Source organism: Mustela nivalis (genome assembly GCF_964662115.1).
Source record: "Mustela nivalis genome assembly, chromosome: 11".
Taxonomy (NCBI): Eukaryota; Metazoa; Chordata; class Mammalia; order Carnivora; family Mustelidae; genus Mustela; species Mustela nivalis.
In genome coordinates this window covers 93,587,174-93,602,889 of record NC_139030.1, presented here as the reverse complement: position 1 = coordinate 93,602,889, position 15,716 = coordinate 93,587,174, and the positions used below count along the sequence as shown (strand labels likewise).

The following is a 15,716-nucleotide window of genomic DNA, read 5'->3' as shown; positions in this document are numbered from 1 at the left end:
AATCTATAAGTAGATTCAGATCTATTAAATGGTATCACTGTTCTTTCTTCATGAAAGAAAGTCCAATGATGAACAATTTTGCTTGAAAAAAGATATTCTAATCCTAGTACAAACGAGTTCTCATCCTCTGGCTGTGTACCAATGTTTTATATATTTAAATAACTGTAATTGTATCAATGTTATAAGAGAGACTCATCATATACTACAAATTTTAATTGCATTTAATGTAAAATGGGAAACCTTAACAATGAATATCCCAAGCAGAAACACAGGTTTATTTATAAAATAAATAAATTTATAAAACTGAATAAAACTCATTTCATGCTACTCATATCTTAACTCTTCCGTCATATTACCTGCTTTTCTATATTGCGAAGAAGAAGTGTTGGGCTACTTGGTGACATTTCAAAATCTTGTTCTGGTAAAGGATCTGGACTCTCTTGAGGAATCTGGGGATTCCCTGTAGTATTTAATGAAGCCGCCTGGTCAGCAAATTGTATTTGTTTCTTTAAAATGTCTTTTGGAAGTTGACATTCTTCTAGGATCACTATCCCCTAGGCAAACAGCAATTAAGAGATGAAATTAAAATAAATTGACTGCTAAATCAACTTTAACGTTACAATGCACTTGAAACCATGTTTCTTATCACCTGAAAGTAGAGTCTACTGTAAGAAATTGGCTGATTTAAAACATGTGTAGCTAAAGCAACATGTATGTCTGATGGGTTAGGCTTGTAAAATATTGCCATACATTGTATATATGAAGTTATTTTTCTTCTTATTGGCTTTAGTTATTAGCAGCAAAAGCATGATACATTGTTTTAAAGATTTTATTTCTTTATTTGACAGAAATAAAGAGAGCACAAGTAGGCAGAACAGCAAGCAGAGGGAGAGGGAGAAGCAGGCTCCCCACTGAGCAAGGAGCCTGATGCGGGGCTCGATCCCAGGACCCCGGAGACCAAGACCCGAGCCAAAGATAGCCACCCAAACGACTGAGCCATCCAGGCACCGCAAGCATGATACATTTAAAATCAAGGCTTATATGCAGAATATGAACACTTCACACTGAAATTTAGAACACTTCCTCATATAATCTTCAGACATTTTGGTCACTAGCATTTCCATTTGAGTACTCCCAGTTTCATAAGTTAACATACCAAACTTACAGACATCCAAACAACATTCTGAGTACTCTTAGTAGTCCAACTCTGTTGCTGCCAGCCAGCAACCATGGGCAGGACTGCACTATTGAGAAAAAGTATTCTCTAGTCCAGTTAAATTGTTGCTTATAAGGTAGATGAGTTAATAACAAAAGACACAAGTTTTCAACTGTGATGGGGTATTTTCTTAAATGTAAGTAACTAGAGGAAAGAGTTGGGATCTAGCTGTCTCTGCCCTCCCTGCCTACCATTCACACACACACACCACTGGCTTGCTAAATACTCTCCCATAATCCCCAGATTCTTCACTCCAGCTGTCCTTTCTTACCCTTACGTCTCTCAATGGCAATGAAGACAGAATAGAAAGGAAGAAAAAGTATGCACAGATATGATCTTAACAGTTTCATTATCAGTTCTTACAGTGAAACTTTTTTCCCTCTCTATCCTTTATACCACTTGTGTATACACACACACACACACACACACACACACACACACACACAGTTATTTAGCAAAATGCCAATAAACTCCTAATAGGCTAGTTGGAAATGTGGCTAAAATATTATATTCCTGTAATAAAAATGTGACTAAAACATTAATTTAAGTGTACAGTATTTTAAGACGAGTCAAATTTAAAAACTGGTATCGGCCAGCTTATATCATATATAAGTGCTGTTTAAAGGACTGGAACTGCCTATAAATTATGTTATAAATGAGCAGTTTTAATTTACACTATAATTTGGAGAATATATCACTTTAACATGAACATATTCAGATATGGTGTCAAACATTATTTTGTAGTAATATATTACTACAAAAGTAATATAGTAAAAGTAATGAATAAAGTATTATTATTGTTATTATTATTTTCACCTACATTTATAACAGTGCTAGTAACTTTTACAGAAAGGAGATCCAACTGTTGATCCCATCTCAATAACTATCTCCTAGAATGCGTAAAAAGGGCTGCCAAGAAATCTGAAGAAATGTATTTTTTAATTTTTGTTTTATTTGATATTTTAAAAGTTAAAGTAGACTTGGGGCACCTGAGTGGCATAAGCGTCTCACTCTTGGTTTTGGCTTAGGTTGTGATCTAAGGATCATGAGATCAAGTTCCATGTCTGGCTTTGCTTAAGACTCTTTCTCCCTCTCCCATGGCCTCTCCTACTCGTGCTCTCTCTCTCAAATAAATAAATATTTTTTTAAAAGTTGGACTTGTTAGATATAGTATCATCAATCTCAAAAGCTTTTGAAAGTATCTGAAATGTCCATTCAAAACATGTACAAGTGTCTCACTAGATTTTTAAATAGTATCTGCTTGCAAAATAAATACAAGTTTTCATCATATCAATTTAGCTGTGATTCCCATTGGTTTGATTACAGTTTATTTTATGGGACAGGCTGCTATGAATTAGCTTGGTTTTACAACCCTTACTAATAATCTTGTACATACCAAAAAAACTGATTCTGAATTTCAAAAGGTCAATTTTCAAACCTTTAGAATACTGTATTTTTTAGAAGGAGGGGTCTGCTACAGTTAGTTCAATGCAAAGTAATATTTGAAAAAACTGAATTAGGAAGACATTCATAATCGAGTTCATAATTTATTTTTTTCTCCTTAAATTGTTACCCTTGATAAAACTCTCACAAATGGTCAAGAACAGACTGAAAAGGGGAATAGATTAAATCCTTTAAAGACACTACAGAGAGAAGTTTCAGTTCTTAAAAACCAAAAAAAGAATACATGTGTGTTGGGTCATCATGATGTACACTTAAACATCTTACAATTTTGTCAGTCATACCTGAATAAAGCTGAATTTTAAAAAATGCTCAGAAAAAGAATAGTCTAATCATAGATAAACAAGGTAAATAATAACAAAGACATGAAAATTTTTTAGTAAGATGAATTGCAGTAACTGAGACAAATGAAAGCTCTAGCGTAAGATGAAAGCAAGTCAACTGCTCCTGAGAAGAAAATTGTTCCTGACTGTAACACTAAAGAGACCCTTATCCCACTCCCAGGTCTTCATAGAGAAGACATGGTAATTAAAAAATAATGACCTCAGCAAACCTTCAGTATTTATAAACCTTCAGTCACCAAACCTAATTTTTAAAAAAAATTTAAATGAGACACCCATGGGTGGCTCAGTCACTTAAGAGTCTGCCTTTGGCTCAGGTCATGATCCCAGGGTCCTGGGATCAAGTACTACCTTGGGCTGCTTGTTCAGCGGGGAGCCTGCTTCTCCTTCTGCCTGCTGCTCCCTCCCCCGATGCCCCCAACCCCGTGCTTGTGCTCATGCTCTCTCTCTCTGATAAATAACTAAAGTATTAAACTTTAAAAAAAAATTAAATGAAAAATTTCAAATGCACAAAATTACAATTTAAAATGTAGAAGACCCTATCACAAGATAACAAAAGAAATCTAAGAGAAACCACTTAATATAGGATATTGAGAAGGACAGCCAGCTTCTCAACCAAAAAAACCCACCTATTTTAATATTTTCTGAAAGTGACAAGAGGCTATTGTCTTAGTGAAAGTTGAAACAAAGAAAAGAAGAAACATTGAAGTTTTAATGTGTTGCCAAAATGCTGGAAGAACAAGGAAGGAATGTTGCTAATATGGACTTTCTTTTCTCTAAAACTTTTAGCAAAAGTTAGACCATCCCAATATGTCAAAAAAAAAGGGTAAATGACAGCTTAAAAACCCAAAATGTATAGATCTAATCATAGATTGACTCAGTGTTTCCTGACCAGGGTTACCAACGAGCACTTATTTAAACAGGATATTTACAAAAGAATGTCTCTCAACCTCTTTCCTTTCTCTGTATTTCAAATTTAACTGAGAAGAAAGGATTTTTTTTTTAAATTTTCAAGAGAAGTTAAATAGGTCATACAAGAGAATGTTAACTACACTTCTCAACTTTTTAATTACAATAACTCAAGAAGCCAGAAGAGCAATGAAAATGCTATTTTCTCTATTCAGTATTATAGTTCAACTAAACTGCACATAAATAAGCAATTAAACATCTTGATTAATTCCCAAGAAATGTAAGGAGAAGCTACTAAAATAAATACTGTAAAGACATTTTTCATAAAGTAAACATAATGTGATTCTTAAGAAAACAGAGGGCCAGATACACATCTAGCCTGAACCAAGAAAAATGTAAGGCCATATAAATTATTACTGAGAAGTTTAGATTTCTTTCCTAAAAATAATTCCCCTAGATATTATATAAACATATGAACTTTTAAAAATGTTTTTAAAAGTACATAGCACTGTTTAGAACACACGAGTCATAAAATATGAACCAGACTGTGTAGATTCAAGTATAAAACTTAGTCATCAATTTAACTAGGAATCTTTCTTGGAAATTTCCAAACTGTTTTAAATTTGACTTTTTTTGAGAACTCTATTTACTATAAAAATGCTCATGATATTATATCCTCTAAAGTAAATGATCAGAGAGGAGAAATTATCTGGTGATCCTGAAAGAACTGGGAAATCACTATAACTGAAGCCTTCAATGAAGATAGTTAAAAATGGGAAACAGGGGGTGTCTGGGTGGCTCAGTGGGAAAAAAAAAAAGAGAAACAGTAACTACTTCTATCAGAAAATTATTCTTGAGCAGAGTTCCCCCAAATCCAACAGACAAAACAGGTTAAGCCTAAAGTTTTATGTCTATCCTTCTATCTACACACATCACCACCAAATTCTACAGTTCATTCCTTCCCAGTTTCCTCTTCCATCCTTACACAACTCATACTTTCCACTCCTTTGAATACCATTCTACTTTGTCACTCCCACAACATATTATGTTGTTTCATGTCTTCAAACCTTCAAGGAATGCCCTTTTCCAGCTCCACTGGTTCATCAAGCAAACCATTATTTATCTTCCAAAATTATACCGAGGTATCACCTCTTTTTCTGTTTTCTCAGAACTGCTAATCCCTAAAATAAGACTTATGTATTGTCTCTATGCTACTTGTATATCTTATTAAAAAACATGTATCATTATACCAATTTCATTATATTACAATTAATTATTTACATGGTCTCTCTCCCCTACCAGAATAAAAACTCATGATTGCGCCTAAAAACTTTATTTATGTGCAGACCCTAGGTACTATTCCACTAACCACATGGATAACTGTATGATTAAGAATGTATTTCGGTAAAAGATAAACCAAGAGAGAAAAGGCAGTGTAGAAGAGACTGCAAACTTCCCAATATCCACTTTCCTCTTCTTTTTTACAACAAAACCCTACTCCTACTGGAATTCTAGCTATGCATACAACTTCTCATTATAAGGCTGTGTTATTTACCTCTCCCTCCTGAAATATGTGCCTAAACTTGGGCCAGTGACTGTGACACAAAGTACTACAATTTCCAAATCACCTCCCACCTAAAAACAAACTATTTTTCACTTTTCTCACTTCCCAAGGGCCAGAATGAGGGAATAACTACAACCCTGTTTAACAGTGCAGTCAACATTATTCTAGAGGACAACAAAGGTCCTCTAGGTAAAACACAAGAATAGTAAGTAGATATTTTTTTAAAGATTTTAATTATTTATTTGAGAGAGAGAGAGAACAAGCACTGGGGAGGGAAAGAGTGGGAGAGAAAGAGAGAAAGAGAGAGAGAGAGAGAGATTGAGAAGCAGACTCCCCACTGAGCAGGGAACCCAGATGCAGGGTCGGATTCCAGGACCCCAGGATCATGACCTGAGCCAAAGGAAGATGTATAAGCAACTGAGCCACCCAGGTACCCCAGGAAGCATATTTTTTAAATAAAATTAGTTAGAAATATAATAATATAATAGTTAGAATATAATTACTGACTATAAAAAAGAAGGAACTAGATTGTAGTAGATCTATGCAATGAAAAGTCAGAAAGTATTAGAATCCTGTTAACTCTATTTGAAAATAAGACTGTCTGTAACTAGACTGAATTCCCTCTGAAGGAACGCCCTCTTCATCTTTGCATCCTGAAGTCTACCATATACCTGACATTTTAGTGGGTTTTTCAAATCCAAAGAGAAATATAAATGTGAGGTAAATATTTTTTTAGAATTATTTTTTTGGAGCTAGCTCTGTAAGTGATAGTCCAGAAATAAAAAGAAGCACTAAAAAAAAAAAAAAAAAAAAAAAAAAAAAAAAAAAAAATCACAGATTGGGAAAAGTTAAGAACTATTCAATAATTTTATTTAATTTTCTACCATTTATGATATATAATTATATTTTCTGCAAATATATTTAGAGTATCTCTGGATAATAATAAACTGCTATTATTAATGCTTTCAGGAAGAGAAGTGGAGGACTAGAGGTAGAAGGGAGACTTGTTTCACAGTATATTTTTTAGTACTTTTTAAATTTTCTATCGTGTGTATGTAATTCCATTTTTTTCAATTTGTTCTTTAAAAATCACCATTTACCCAACTAGACAATAAGCCTAAATAAATTCTAACCGTTGGTGCGGAAAGAAAAAAGAAAGAAAGAGTTAGAATCCCCATGTTTTAAGTAATAAATAATATAAAAATACTGAATACTTTTTAATCATTGTTAGGATTAATTTTAATTAAGAAGTATATTAAAAATTAGGAGTAATGACAAAGAATAAAGCTATAATGAACAGTTTCTAAATCAGCAGAGGTAAAAGAATGAAGCAAATTCTACCAATTGAAAAAAGAGAAGTAAAATAACAAGACATAAATAAAAAAGAGGAGAATAAGGACAAATAAAAAATCAAAACTAATCAGAGTTGATTTTTTGAAACTAACTATTCATAGTTTATAAAAATAATACCTAGAATAATAAAAAATTTTATTTAACAAAAAGCAAGAAGCAAAAACTAACCAAATTACCAGAAAAAAATGAAAAATTCACAATGATGGGGGAAAATTTTAACAAATGTGTATCACAAAAGGAAAGATCTAGAGGTATAAATATACAGCAGATATATCCAATAAAGTCAACAAATTTAACAAAGAATTCTATACTGAACACATACAGAACATGCATTCTTTTCTGTTACATATACTAAAATAATGAAAAGACAAGCTACAAATGAGAGAGATATTTATAACTGACCAAGAATAGTCTCCAAAATTTAAAAAGAATTCACAGACACACATTTCCACCAACCACAGCCCTCTCCCTGTCCCACCAAAAAGAGTGAATACAAAAGGTAGTTAATTCTTAAGCAAAAAACATTTGGTGGTCAATTATATCAAGACCCAATTCTCAGTACTAAGGAATGATTAAATTAAAACAATAATAAAAATAATATTTCTTACTCATTACACTGGAAAAATTAAAAGGTAAAAATTACTAGATGTTGGCAAGGATGTGTTAAAAAAAAAAAAAAGAATTCTCATGCACTGCCAATAGGAATATTAACTATCCAATCACATCAGTAAGTATAGGGAAGATGAAGACAGCCAGGCCTAAGAGCCATCACTCTTAGGCATATACCAAGAACTCTCCATGGTTGACAAAGAAACACAAAAAAGATAGTCATTACAGTATTGTTTTTACTAGCATAAAACTAAACAATGTATATGTCTTTCAATAGAAAATAGGAGAAGAGATAAACATTCCATTGTATTCATAAAATTCCATCCCATTCATACAGTTAAGTAACATACAGGACCTATAAATTTATGCTGAACAAAAGCAAGCAAGTCACAAAAGAGTTTGTAATATATAGGTCATTAATACAGACTGTGAAATAATGGAAAAATAAATACTAGTTAGAGACATCTATGTGCCAGTAGTTTAAAAACATAAATACCAAAACATGCTGGAATCAAGAGAGTGGCTACAGTGGCATGAGGAAAGAGAATGGGATCAGGAAGGAGTATACGAGTACCTCAACTGTACAGGTAATGCTTTATTACTCTAAAAACTAAACCCAAACAGTAAAAATTTAACACTTGATAAATTTGGAGGTGAATACAAAGGTTTTCATTATATTGCTTTCTAGAGCTTTTTATGTGTTTATAATTTTTTTAAAGCAAAACAAAAACTCTGATTCGATAAAATACACTCAGACTTCTCACATATGTTAAAATAAATGCCACCAAAGTAGAAGTTTATAAAAGTGTACCTAATTTCTTTTAATTGGAATCCAATGAAGAAGCTCTGAACTGCTCAAGTATGATAAAATGATCATAAAAAATACAAAGATATTACAATGAAAGCTTCAACTTAAAGCAATTGATATATTAAAAATGGTAATATCAGCTATACTTTTATAAAGACTTGTAACAATTACACTGTGTGCAGAGATGAGAAACTAAAACAGTAATTTTTTAAAAAAATACAAGAATACAAACAATACCTTGGATGCACGAATCTGCCTGTGAACATCTGTTAGTTGCTGGATTTTGTACTCTAGTTCTGAAATCTGGGCTTGAAGCCATGTCCATCGGCTGCCAACTCTCGCTCTGTCCACAAGCCACTTCCATTCAGTACTACAGTTACTGTGAATGAGACAAACATTGTTAGTCAAAGAACAAAGGCAATCAAGTTTTCACAGACCACTTTAATAAATTCTTTGGCTCCTGTCATACCAAATTCCTTTATACAACATCTAATTACATGAAAGAACCTCATATCAACTCTTATCAAAGAAAAATATTTAACTTCCCTATCTATCCCATAAACACTTGTTTTTATTATTACATATCCAGTGATAAGATAATCTCCTCTGCTACTTAACATTTTATTAAGGGCTGAAATAGGAGTGGGCTAGCAAATGAAAGGAAACAGTAATGATACTACTAACACCATGTAAAAACTGTTACATGAAGCTTCTATATGTAAGCAGAAGTATTAGATAACTCACTTGAACTGTGCTAGATCTAAATCTATGTAATAAACCAGAGTACTCAAATTTATTATATGCAATCTTTATTTGTTAAACAGTAGTCACTGTTAGCTAATTAAACACCTAAACTCAATTTAAATATATTATCAAAAAGTATCAAAAATATGGCTGCTCTACCTTTCAAGTAAGTATACCAAATATATAGGCCTTGAAATATTTATTAAGATAAATAGTTTATAAAAACCTGATTCCTAGGGGCACCTGGGTGGCTCAGTTTGTTATGCATCTGCCTTCAACTCCGGTAGTAACCCCAGGATCTTAAGGTCGAGCCACACATCAGGCTCCCTGATCATCATGGAGCCGGCTTGTCCCTCTCCCTCTGCCCTGCTTGTGCTCTCTCTCTTGAATAAATAAATAAAATCTTTAAAAAAAAAAGGGTGGGGTGGGGGTTGGGTGAGGGATGCCTGGGTGGTTCAGTCCATTAAGTGTCTGCCTTTGGCCCAGGCTATGATCCCAGGCTGTTGGGATCGAGTCCCATATAAGGATCCTTGCCCAGCAAGGAGCCTGCTTCTCCCTCTCCCTGCTGCTTCCCTATTTGTTTGCTTTCTCTGACAAATAAGTTAAAAACTAATAATAATAAAATAGATTTAAAAAATAAACCTGATTCCCAGGATTCATAGCCCAAAGATAAGAATTTATATAGACTTTTCTGTCATGCATTTTTGAAAATAAGGGTTGAACCCTAGCTCCTCTATCTTTTGGCAAGGGTACTATTCTAATCCATAGTTTAAGATAACAAATTAATTACTTTATGAAAATATTCTTACCACTCCAAATAGAAAAGTTATTTGGAATAATTAATTAAGAGCTTCAGATTACAAAAGAAAACATGACAGAAATTGAAGATAAAAATGAAAACCAACAAATGCTTCATGGCAGAACACAAACTTTATGAAAAACTTGCCCAAAAATTACATTTACTTTCAAAACCCATAGAATGTACAACACCAAGAGTGAATCCTCATGTAAAGTATGGACTTTAAGTGGTAACTATTTATCAGTTTAAGTTCATAGATTGTTACAAATGCACTACTTTTGTATGCAGTATAATGATGGGGAGGTTCTATCAGTGTAGGGACAGGGAATATATAGGAACTCTTGCATTTTCTGCTTAATTTTGATAGGAATCTAAAACTGTCCATTAGTTTTACACTTGAACCATAATTGAATGTCTCCCATACAAACTTAAGGCAGAGAAAACTTATCCTAAAAAATAATTTACTGGGGTGCCTGGTGGCTCGGTTAGTAAAGCATGTGACTGTTGATCTTGGGGTTATGAGTCTGAGCCCCATGTCAGGTGGGGAGAGGACTTTAAAAAAAAAAATTTTTTTTTAAGATTATTTATTTATTTATTTGACAGACAGAGATCACAAGTAGGCAGAGAGACAGGCAGAGAGAGAGAAGCAGGCTCCCCGTGGAGCAGAGAGTCCGATGCGGGGCTCGATCCCAGGACCCTGGGACCATGACCTGAGCTGAAGGCAGAGGCTTTAACCCACTGAGCCACCCAGGCGCCCCGACTTAAAAATATTTTTTAAAATAAAATAATAAAAGATCATTTGTTGTGATGAGCACTGAAACTGCTCACCTGAATCACTGAAATGCACACCTGAAATGAATAATACACTGTACATTAACCGGAATTTAAATAAAAACTTACAGAAATAAAATACAATTTGTCAGAGAAACAGAATAAATTATTATAGCTTCACTGTATAGAATATATTTATTATAAGAGTATTTTACATTAAATCAAAGCCCCTAAGAGTTTTTTTTTTAATCCACTTGAGAGAGAGTGTGTGTAAGCAGGGTGGAGGACAGCAAAAGGAGAGGGAGAAGCAGACTCCCTGCTGAGCAGGGAGCCCCATGCAGGACTTGATCCCAGGATCCTAGGATCATAACCCGAACTGAAGGCAGACGCTTAAGCAATTGAGCCACCCAGGTGCCCCAAGAAATGTTCTTAAGATTCTAATTGCACACAATATGATTGAGGAGACCTTCATATAGGTTAAGAATTCTCTTGGTATTATATATTCTGTCTATATGTATTGTGTTTTATATATTACATGCATTATGTATTTGGCTTATAGTCATTATTGTGCTTTTAAATTTGACACATTTTTAAATCATATTTTTATAGTTATGAAAATAACAAAAGAGAATGCTTATTCAAAATAATATTAAAATGGAGAGGCACTTGGCCGGCTCAGTCAGAGGGGCATGCAACTCTTGATTTAAGATTTTGAGTTCAAGCCCCACGCTGGGTATAAAGATTACTTAAACAAACAAATAAACAAGCTTTAAAAAAATAATATTAGCTTTTCCTTTTTGTGGCCATTGTTGAAGTGCCAGCAGCCACAATGAAGTTTAACCCCTTTGTGACTTCTGATGAGAGCAAGAACTGTAAAGAGCACTTCAATGCATCTCCCCACATTTGCAGGAAGATTATATCTTCCCCTCTTTCTAAAAAGCTGAGACAGAAGTACAATGTTCGATCCATGCCCATCCAAAAGGATGAAATACAGGCTGTGCGAGGATACTACAAAGGTGAGCAAATGGGCAAAGCAGTCCAGGTTTACAGGAAGAAATACGTCATCTAAACTGAACGAATATACAAGAAGGCAAAAGGCACAACTGTCCATGTGGGCACTCAGCCTAGCAAGATGGTTATCACTAGACTAAAACTGGACAAAGACTGCAAAAAGATCAAGCCAAATCTCACCAAGCAGGAAAGGAAAAGGGCAAATATAGGGAAGAAACAATTGAGAAGATACGAGAATAAAGTAATCTTATATACAACTTTAAATAAAAACTGTTAAGTGGCTGGGTGGCACATTTGGTTCAGCCTCCGCCTTCTGCTCAGGTCATGATCCCAGGGTCGTAGGATCAAGCCCTGGGTGGATTTCGTACTTGGCAGAGGGGGGTAAGTGTCCGCTTCTCCTGCTCCCACCCCACCCGGTGTGTGCGCACGCTCTCTCTCATATAAAATCTTTAAATAAATAAAAACCGTTAAGATGAAAAAATTTTTAAATAGATACTATTATCTATTATTCATAGATAATACTTAATAACACCAACTACCAATCATGAAATTAGTGAGAAAGGCAAGGGCCATGGCACATAGCAACTGTACAGGTTAATGGTAAAGTGTTGGATTTTATGCAAAAAGGAAGGTTTTTTTTGTTTTATTTTCTGTTTGTTTGTTTGTTTGTTTAAGATTCCATTCATTTATTTGACACTCAGAGATAGTGAGAGAGAGAGAGCATAAGCAGGAGGAGCAGCAGGCAGCACAAGAGGGAGAGGCAGGCTCCCCAGTGAGCAGGGCCCCTTAAAGGGGACTCAATCCCAGCACTCCAGGATCACAACTCAAACCAAAGGCAGCAGCCCAACCAACAAAACCACCCAAGGTGCCCCCAAAAAGAAAGTTATTAGCAAGGCAATAAAAAAAACTTTTTTTTTTTTTTTCCCCAAGCACTCTGGTTACTAGGTAGAGAAAGCATTATAGTACGATATGAGAAGAAATAAGGAAATTGGTTAGGATGCAACTATAGTAATCTGTGTGTGGTACAGATAAGTGTGATCTCCAAATAGTTCATGTGCTATCCTACATTTCCCAGCCGCCTTTGCACTTAGGTTGGAGCCATGTGACAAATTCTGAACAATGCATTATGAGCTAGGGAACTAGTCATTTCCAGTCTATCAACCTTCAAAGCCACTAGTGCAGACAGCATCACTACAAGATGTGGGAGGATCAGCCTAAACCACACTGGCTTTTACGTAAGCCACAGCAAACACTGGCTGTGTTAAACCTCTGAGATTAGGGGCGCCTCAGTGGCTCAGCTGTTTAAGCATCTGTCTTTAGCTGGGGTCAGGATCACAACCTGACATCAGACTCCTTGCTCAGCAGGGAGCCTGCTTTTCCCTTTGCCTGCTGCTTCCCGCTGCTTGGGCTCTCTGTCTGACAAATAAACAAATAAAATCTAAAAAAAAAAAACCACAAAAACAAACCAAACCAAAACAAAACACTGAGATTACAAGGTTAATTGTTACTCTAGAGCCCAATCTGACTAAAACACTGAATAAAAAATGAAAATGCCATTAACGAAGAAGGGGGAGGGTGGATCAAGAAGAGAAGAAGGTAAGAGGATAGATTCAAGGTTCACTTTAAAGCTGAAAGGATCCCAATCCCAGATTTCAACCTATACTATGAAGCTACAGTAACCGAAACACAGCATGGTTCTGGCACAAAAACAGACACATAAGTCAAAAGGACAGAACAGAGTCCAGAAATAGACCCATGCTCATATGATCAATTAATCTATGAAAACACAGGCAAGAATTTACAATTGGGAAAACAGTTTCTTTAATAAATGGTATTGGGGAAACTAGACAGCCACAGGCAATAGAATGAAACTAGACCATTTTCTTACACTATACACAAAAATAAGCTCAAAATGGATTAAAAACTTAAATGTAAGACCTGCATCCATAAAACTCCTAAAAGAAAACAGGCAATTATCTCTTGGTCACTGGACTTAACAAAAAGCAAATATTGTATTGGGACTACTTCAAACTAAAAACTTTTGTATAACAAAGGAAACCATCAACAAAACAAAAAGGCAACCTACCAAATGGGAGAGGATATTTGCAAATGATACATCTGAAAAGTGGTTAATGTTCAAAATATATAAAGAATTCATACAACCAAAGAAACTAATAATCACATTTTAAAATGGGCAAATGACCTCAACACCAAAGAAACTAATAATCAGATTTTAAAATGGGCAAATGACCTCAATAGACATTTTTTCAAAGAAGCCATACATATAGTCAACAGATATATGAAAAGATGTTCAATATCACTAATCATAAGAGAAATACAAATCAAAACCACAATGAGATATTGCCTCACACCAGTCAAAATGGCTGGTATCAAAAAGACAAGAATAGGGTGCCTGGGTGGCTCAGTGGGTTAAGCCGCTGCCTTCGGCTCAGGTCATGATCTCAGGGTCCTGGGTTCGAGTCCCGCATTGGGCTCTCTGCTCAGCGGGGAGCCTGCTTCCTCCTCTCTCTCTCTGTCTGCCTCTCTGCCTGCTTGAGATCTCTGTCAAATAAATAAATAAAATCTTTAAAAAAAAAAAAAGACAAGAATAAACGTTGGTCAGAATATGGGGAAAAGGAAACTCTCATGATGTTGGTAGGAATGTAAATTGGTGCAGCCACAATGGAAAATAGTATGGAGGTTCTTCAAAAAATTAAAAATAGAAAGATCCTGTAGTTCCACTGCCAGACATTTACCAAAGAAAATAAAAACACCAATTCAAAAAGATATATATGTACCCCTATATTTACTATAGCATTATTTACAATAGCCAAGTTAGGGAAGTAACCTAAGTGCCCACTGATAGGTAAATGGATAAATATGTCTCTCCCTCTCTCTCGCTTGCGCACGCGCTCGCTCTCTCTCTCTCTCTCTCTCTCACACACACACACACAGAAATATTACTCAGCCATAAAAAAGAACAAAATCTTGCCATTTTGAAAACACAGAAAGAGCTACAAGGTATTATACTAAGTGAAGTAAGTCAGGTACAGAAAGGCAGATAACATATGATTTCACTTACATGTAGAATCTAAAAAAGAACTTAACAAACAAAAACTGAAACAGACTAATAAATACAGAGAACAAACTGGTTGCTGCCAGAGGAGAGGAGGTTGGGGGATGGGAAGAACAAGTTAAGGGGATTAAGAGCACAAATTTCAAGTTCTAAAACAAATGAGTCATAGACATAAAAAAGGGTACAGCACAGGGAATATAGTCAATAATATTGTAATAACTTTGTATGGTGACCTATGGTACCAACACTTAACCAGTGGTAAGCATTGCATAATGTATAAAACTGTGGAACCACTCTGTAGTACATCTGAAAGTAATGTAACATTGTTCATCAACTATGCTTCAATTAAAAAAATAAAATAAAAAAATTTTTAAAAGAAAGTGTAATAGACAATGGGCCAGCCTTGGTATATGGACCTCAGTTTGCTAATTCCAGATGTAGAGGGTATTTTTACAAGATTCCAGTGCTTCCCAAGGGATTATGACTTCCTTTAATGAAGTAACTGTTCAAATCTTTGGCTCCTGTTTATTTGGGTTATCTTTTTATTGATATAAGGCCCATATCAGACTATGTGTATTTGAAATATTTGTAGTTCCCAGTCTACAGCCTGCCTTTCATTTTCCTAATAGTATCTTTTGAGCAAAAAAGATTCTAATCTCGATGAAGCCCAATTTATCAAATTTTCCTTTTATGGATATCTTCATGTCCTAAGAGACCTTTACCTAACACAAAGTCATAGATTCATTCATGTTTCTAAAAGTTCAAGGAGTTTTAGAGTTTTGGCTTTTAGGCCTATAATCCAATTCAAGTTAATTTCTGTGTATGTGTGAATAAGAATCCAGATTCTTTTGGAGGGGGATATTTAGTTCCTGAACCATTTGTTGAAAGAGTCTACTATCCTTAAGTAAGTAAGTAAGTAAGTAAGTAAGTAAGAAAGAAAGAAAAAAAGAAAGAAAGAAAGAGGAAAGAACCCCAAACCAAAATCTTATCCTTGAATAGGTAAAAGACTATATGAATACTACACTTATTTAACTATGTTTTTAAAACCCTTGCA

General features: G+C 34.7%; 1 protein-coding gene and 1 pseudogene across 2 annotated transcripts in view; one reads left to right on the top strand and one right to left on the bottom strand.

Annotated features, from left to right (window-relative positions):
• KANSL1L (KAT8 regulatory NSL complex subunit 1 like) overlaps window positions 1-8,750 on the bottom strand; it is a gene marked incomplete at its 5' end in the record, with an annotated part of 101,903 nt that extends 93,153 nt beyond the window's left edge. Inside the window, 3 exons of the mRNA XM_082690086.1 lie at window positions 357-554; window positions 8,499-8,640; window positions 8,731-8,750. Of these exons, the coding sequence (XP_082546212.1) occupies window positions 357-554; window positions 8,499-8,640; window positions 8,731-8,750 (360 nt within the window). The remainder of the gene's footprint in view (window positions 1-356; window positions 555-8,498; window positions 8,641-8,730) is intronic.
• A 2,509-nt stretch (window positions 8,751-11,259) lies between these two features.
• LOC309843498 (large ribosomal subunit protein uL24 pseudogene) lies at window positions 11,260-11,967 on the top strand (annotated as a pseudogene). The gene has a single exon. The product of its transcript is annotated as a large ribosomal subunit protein uL24 pseudogene (transcript).
• The last annotated feature ends 3,749 nt before the right edge of the window (window positions 11,968-15,716 follow it).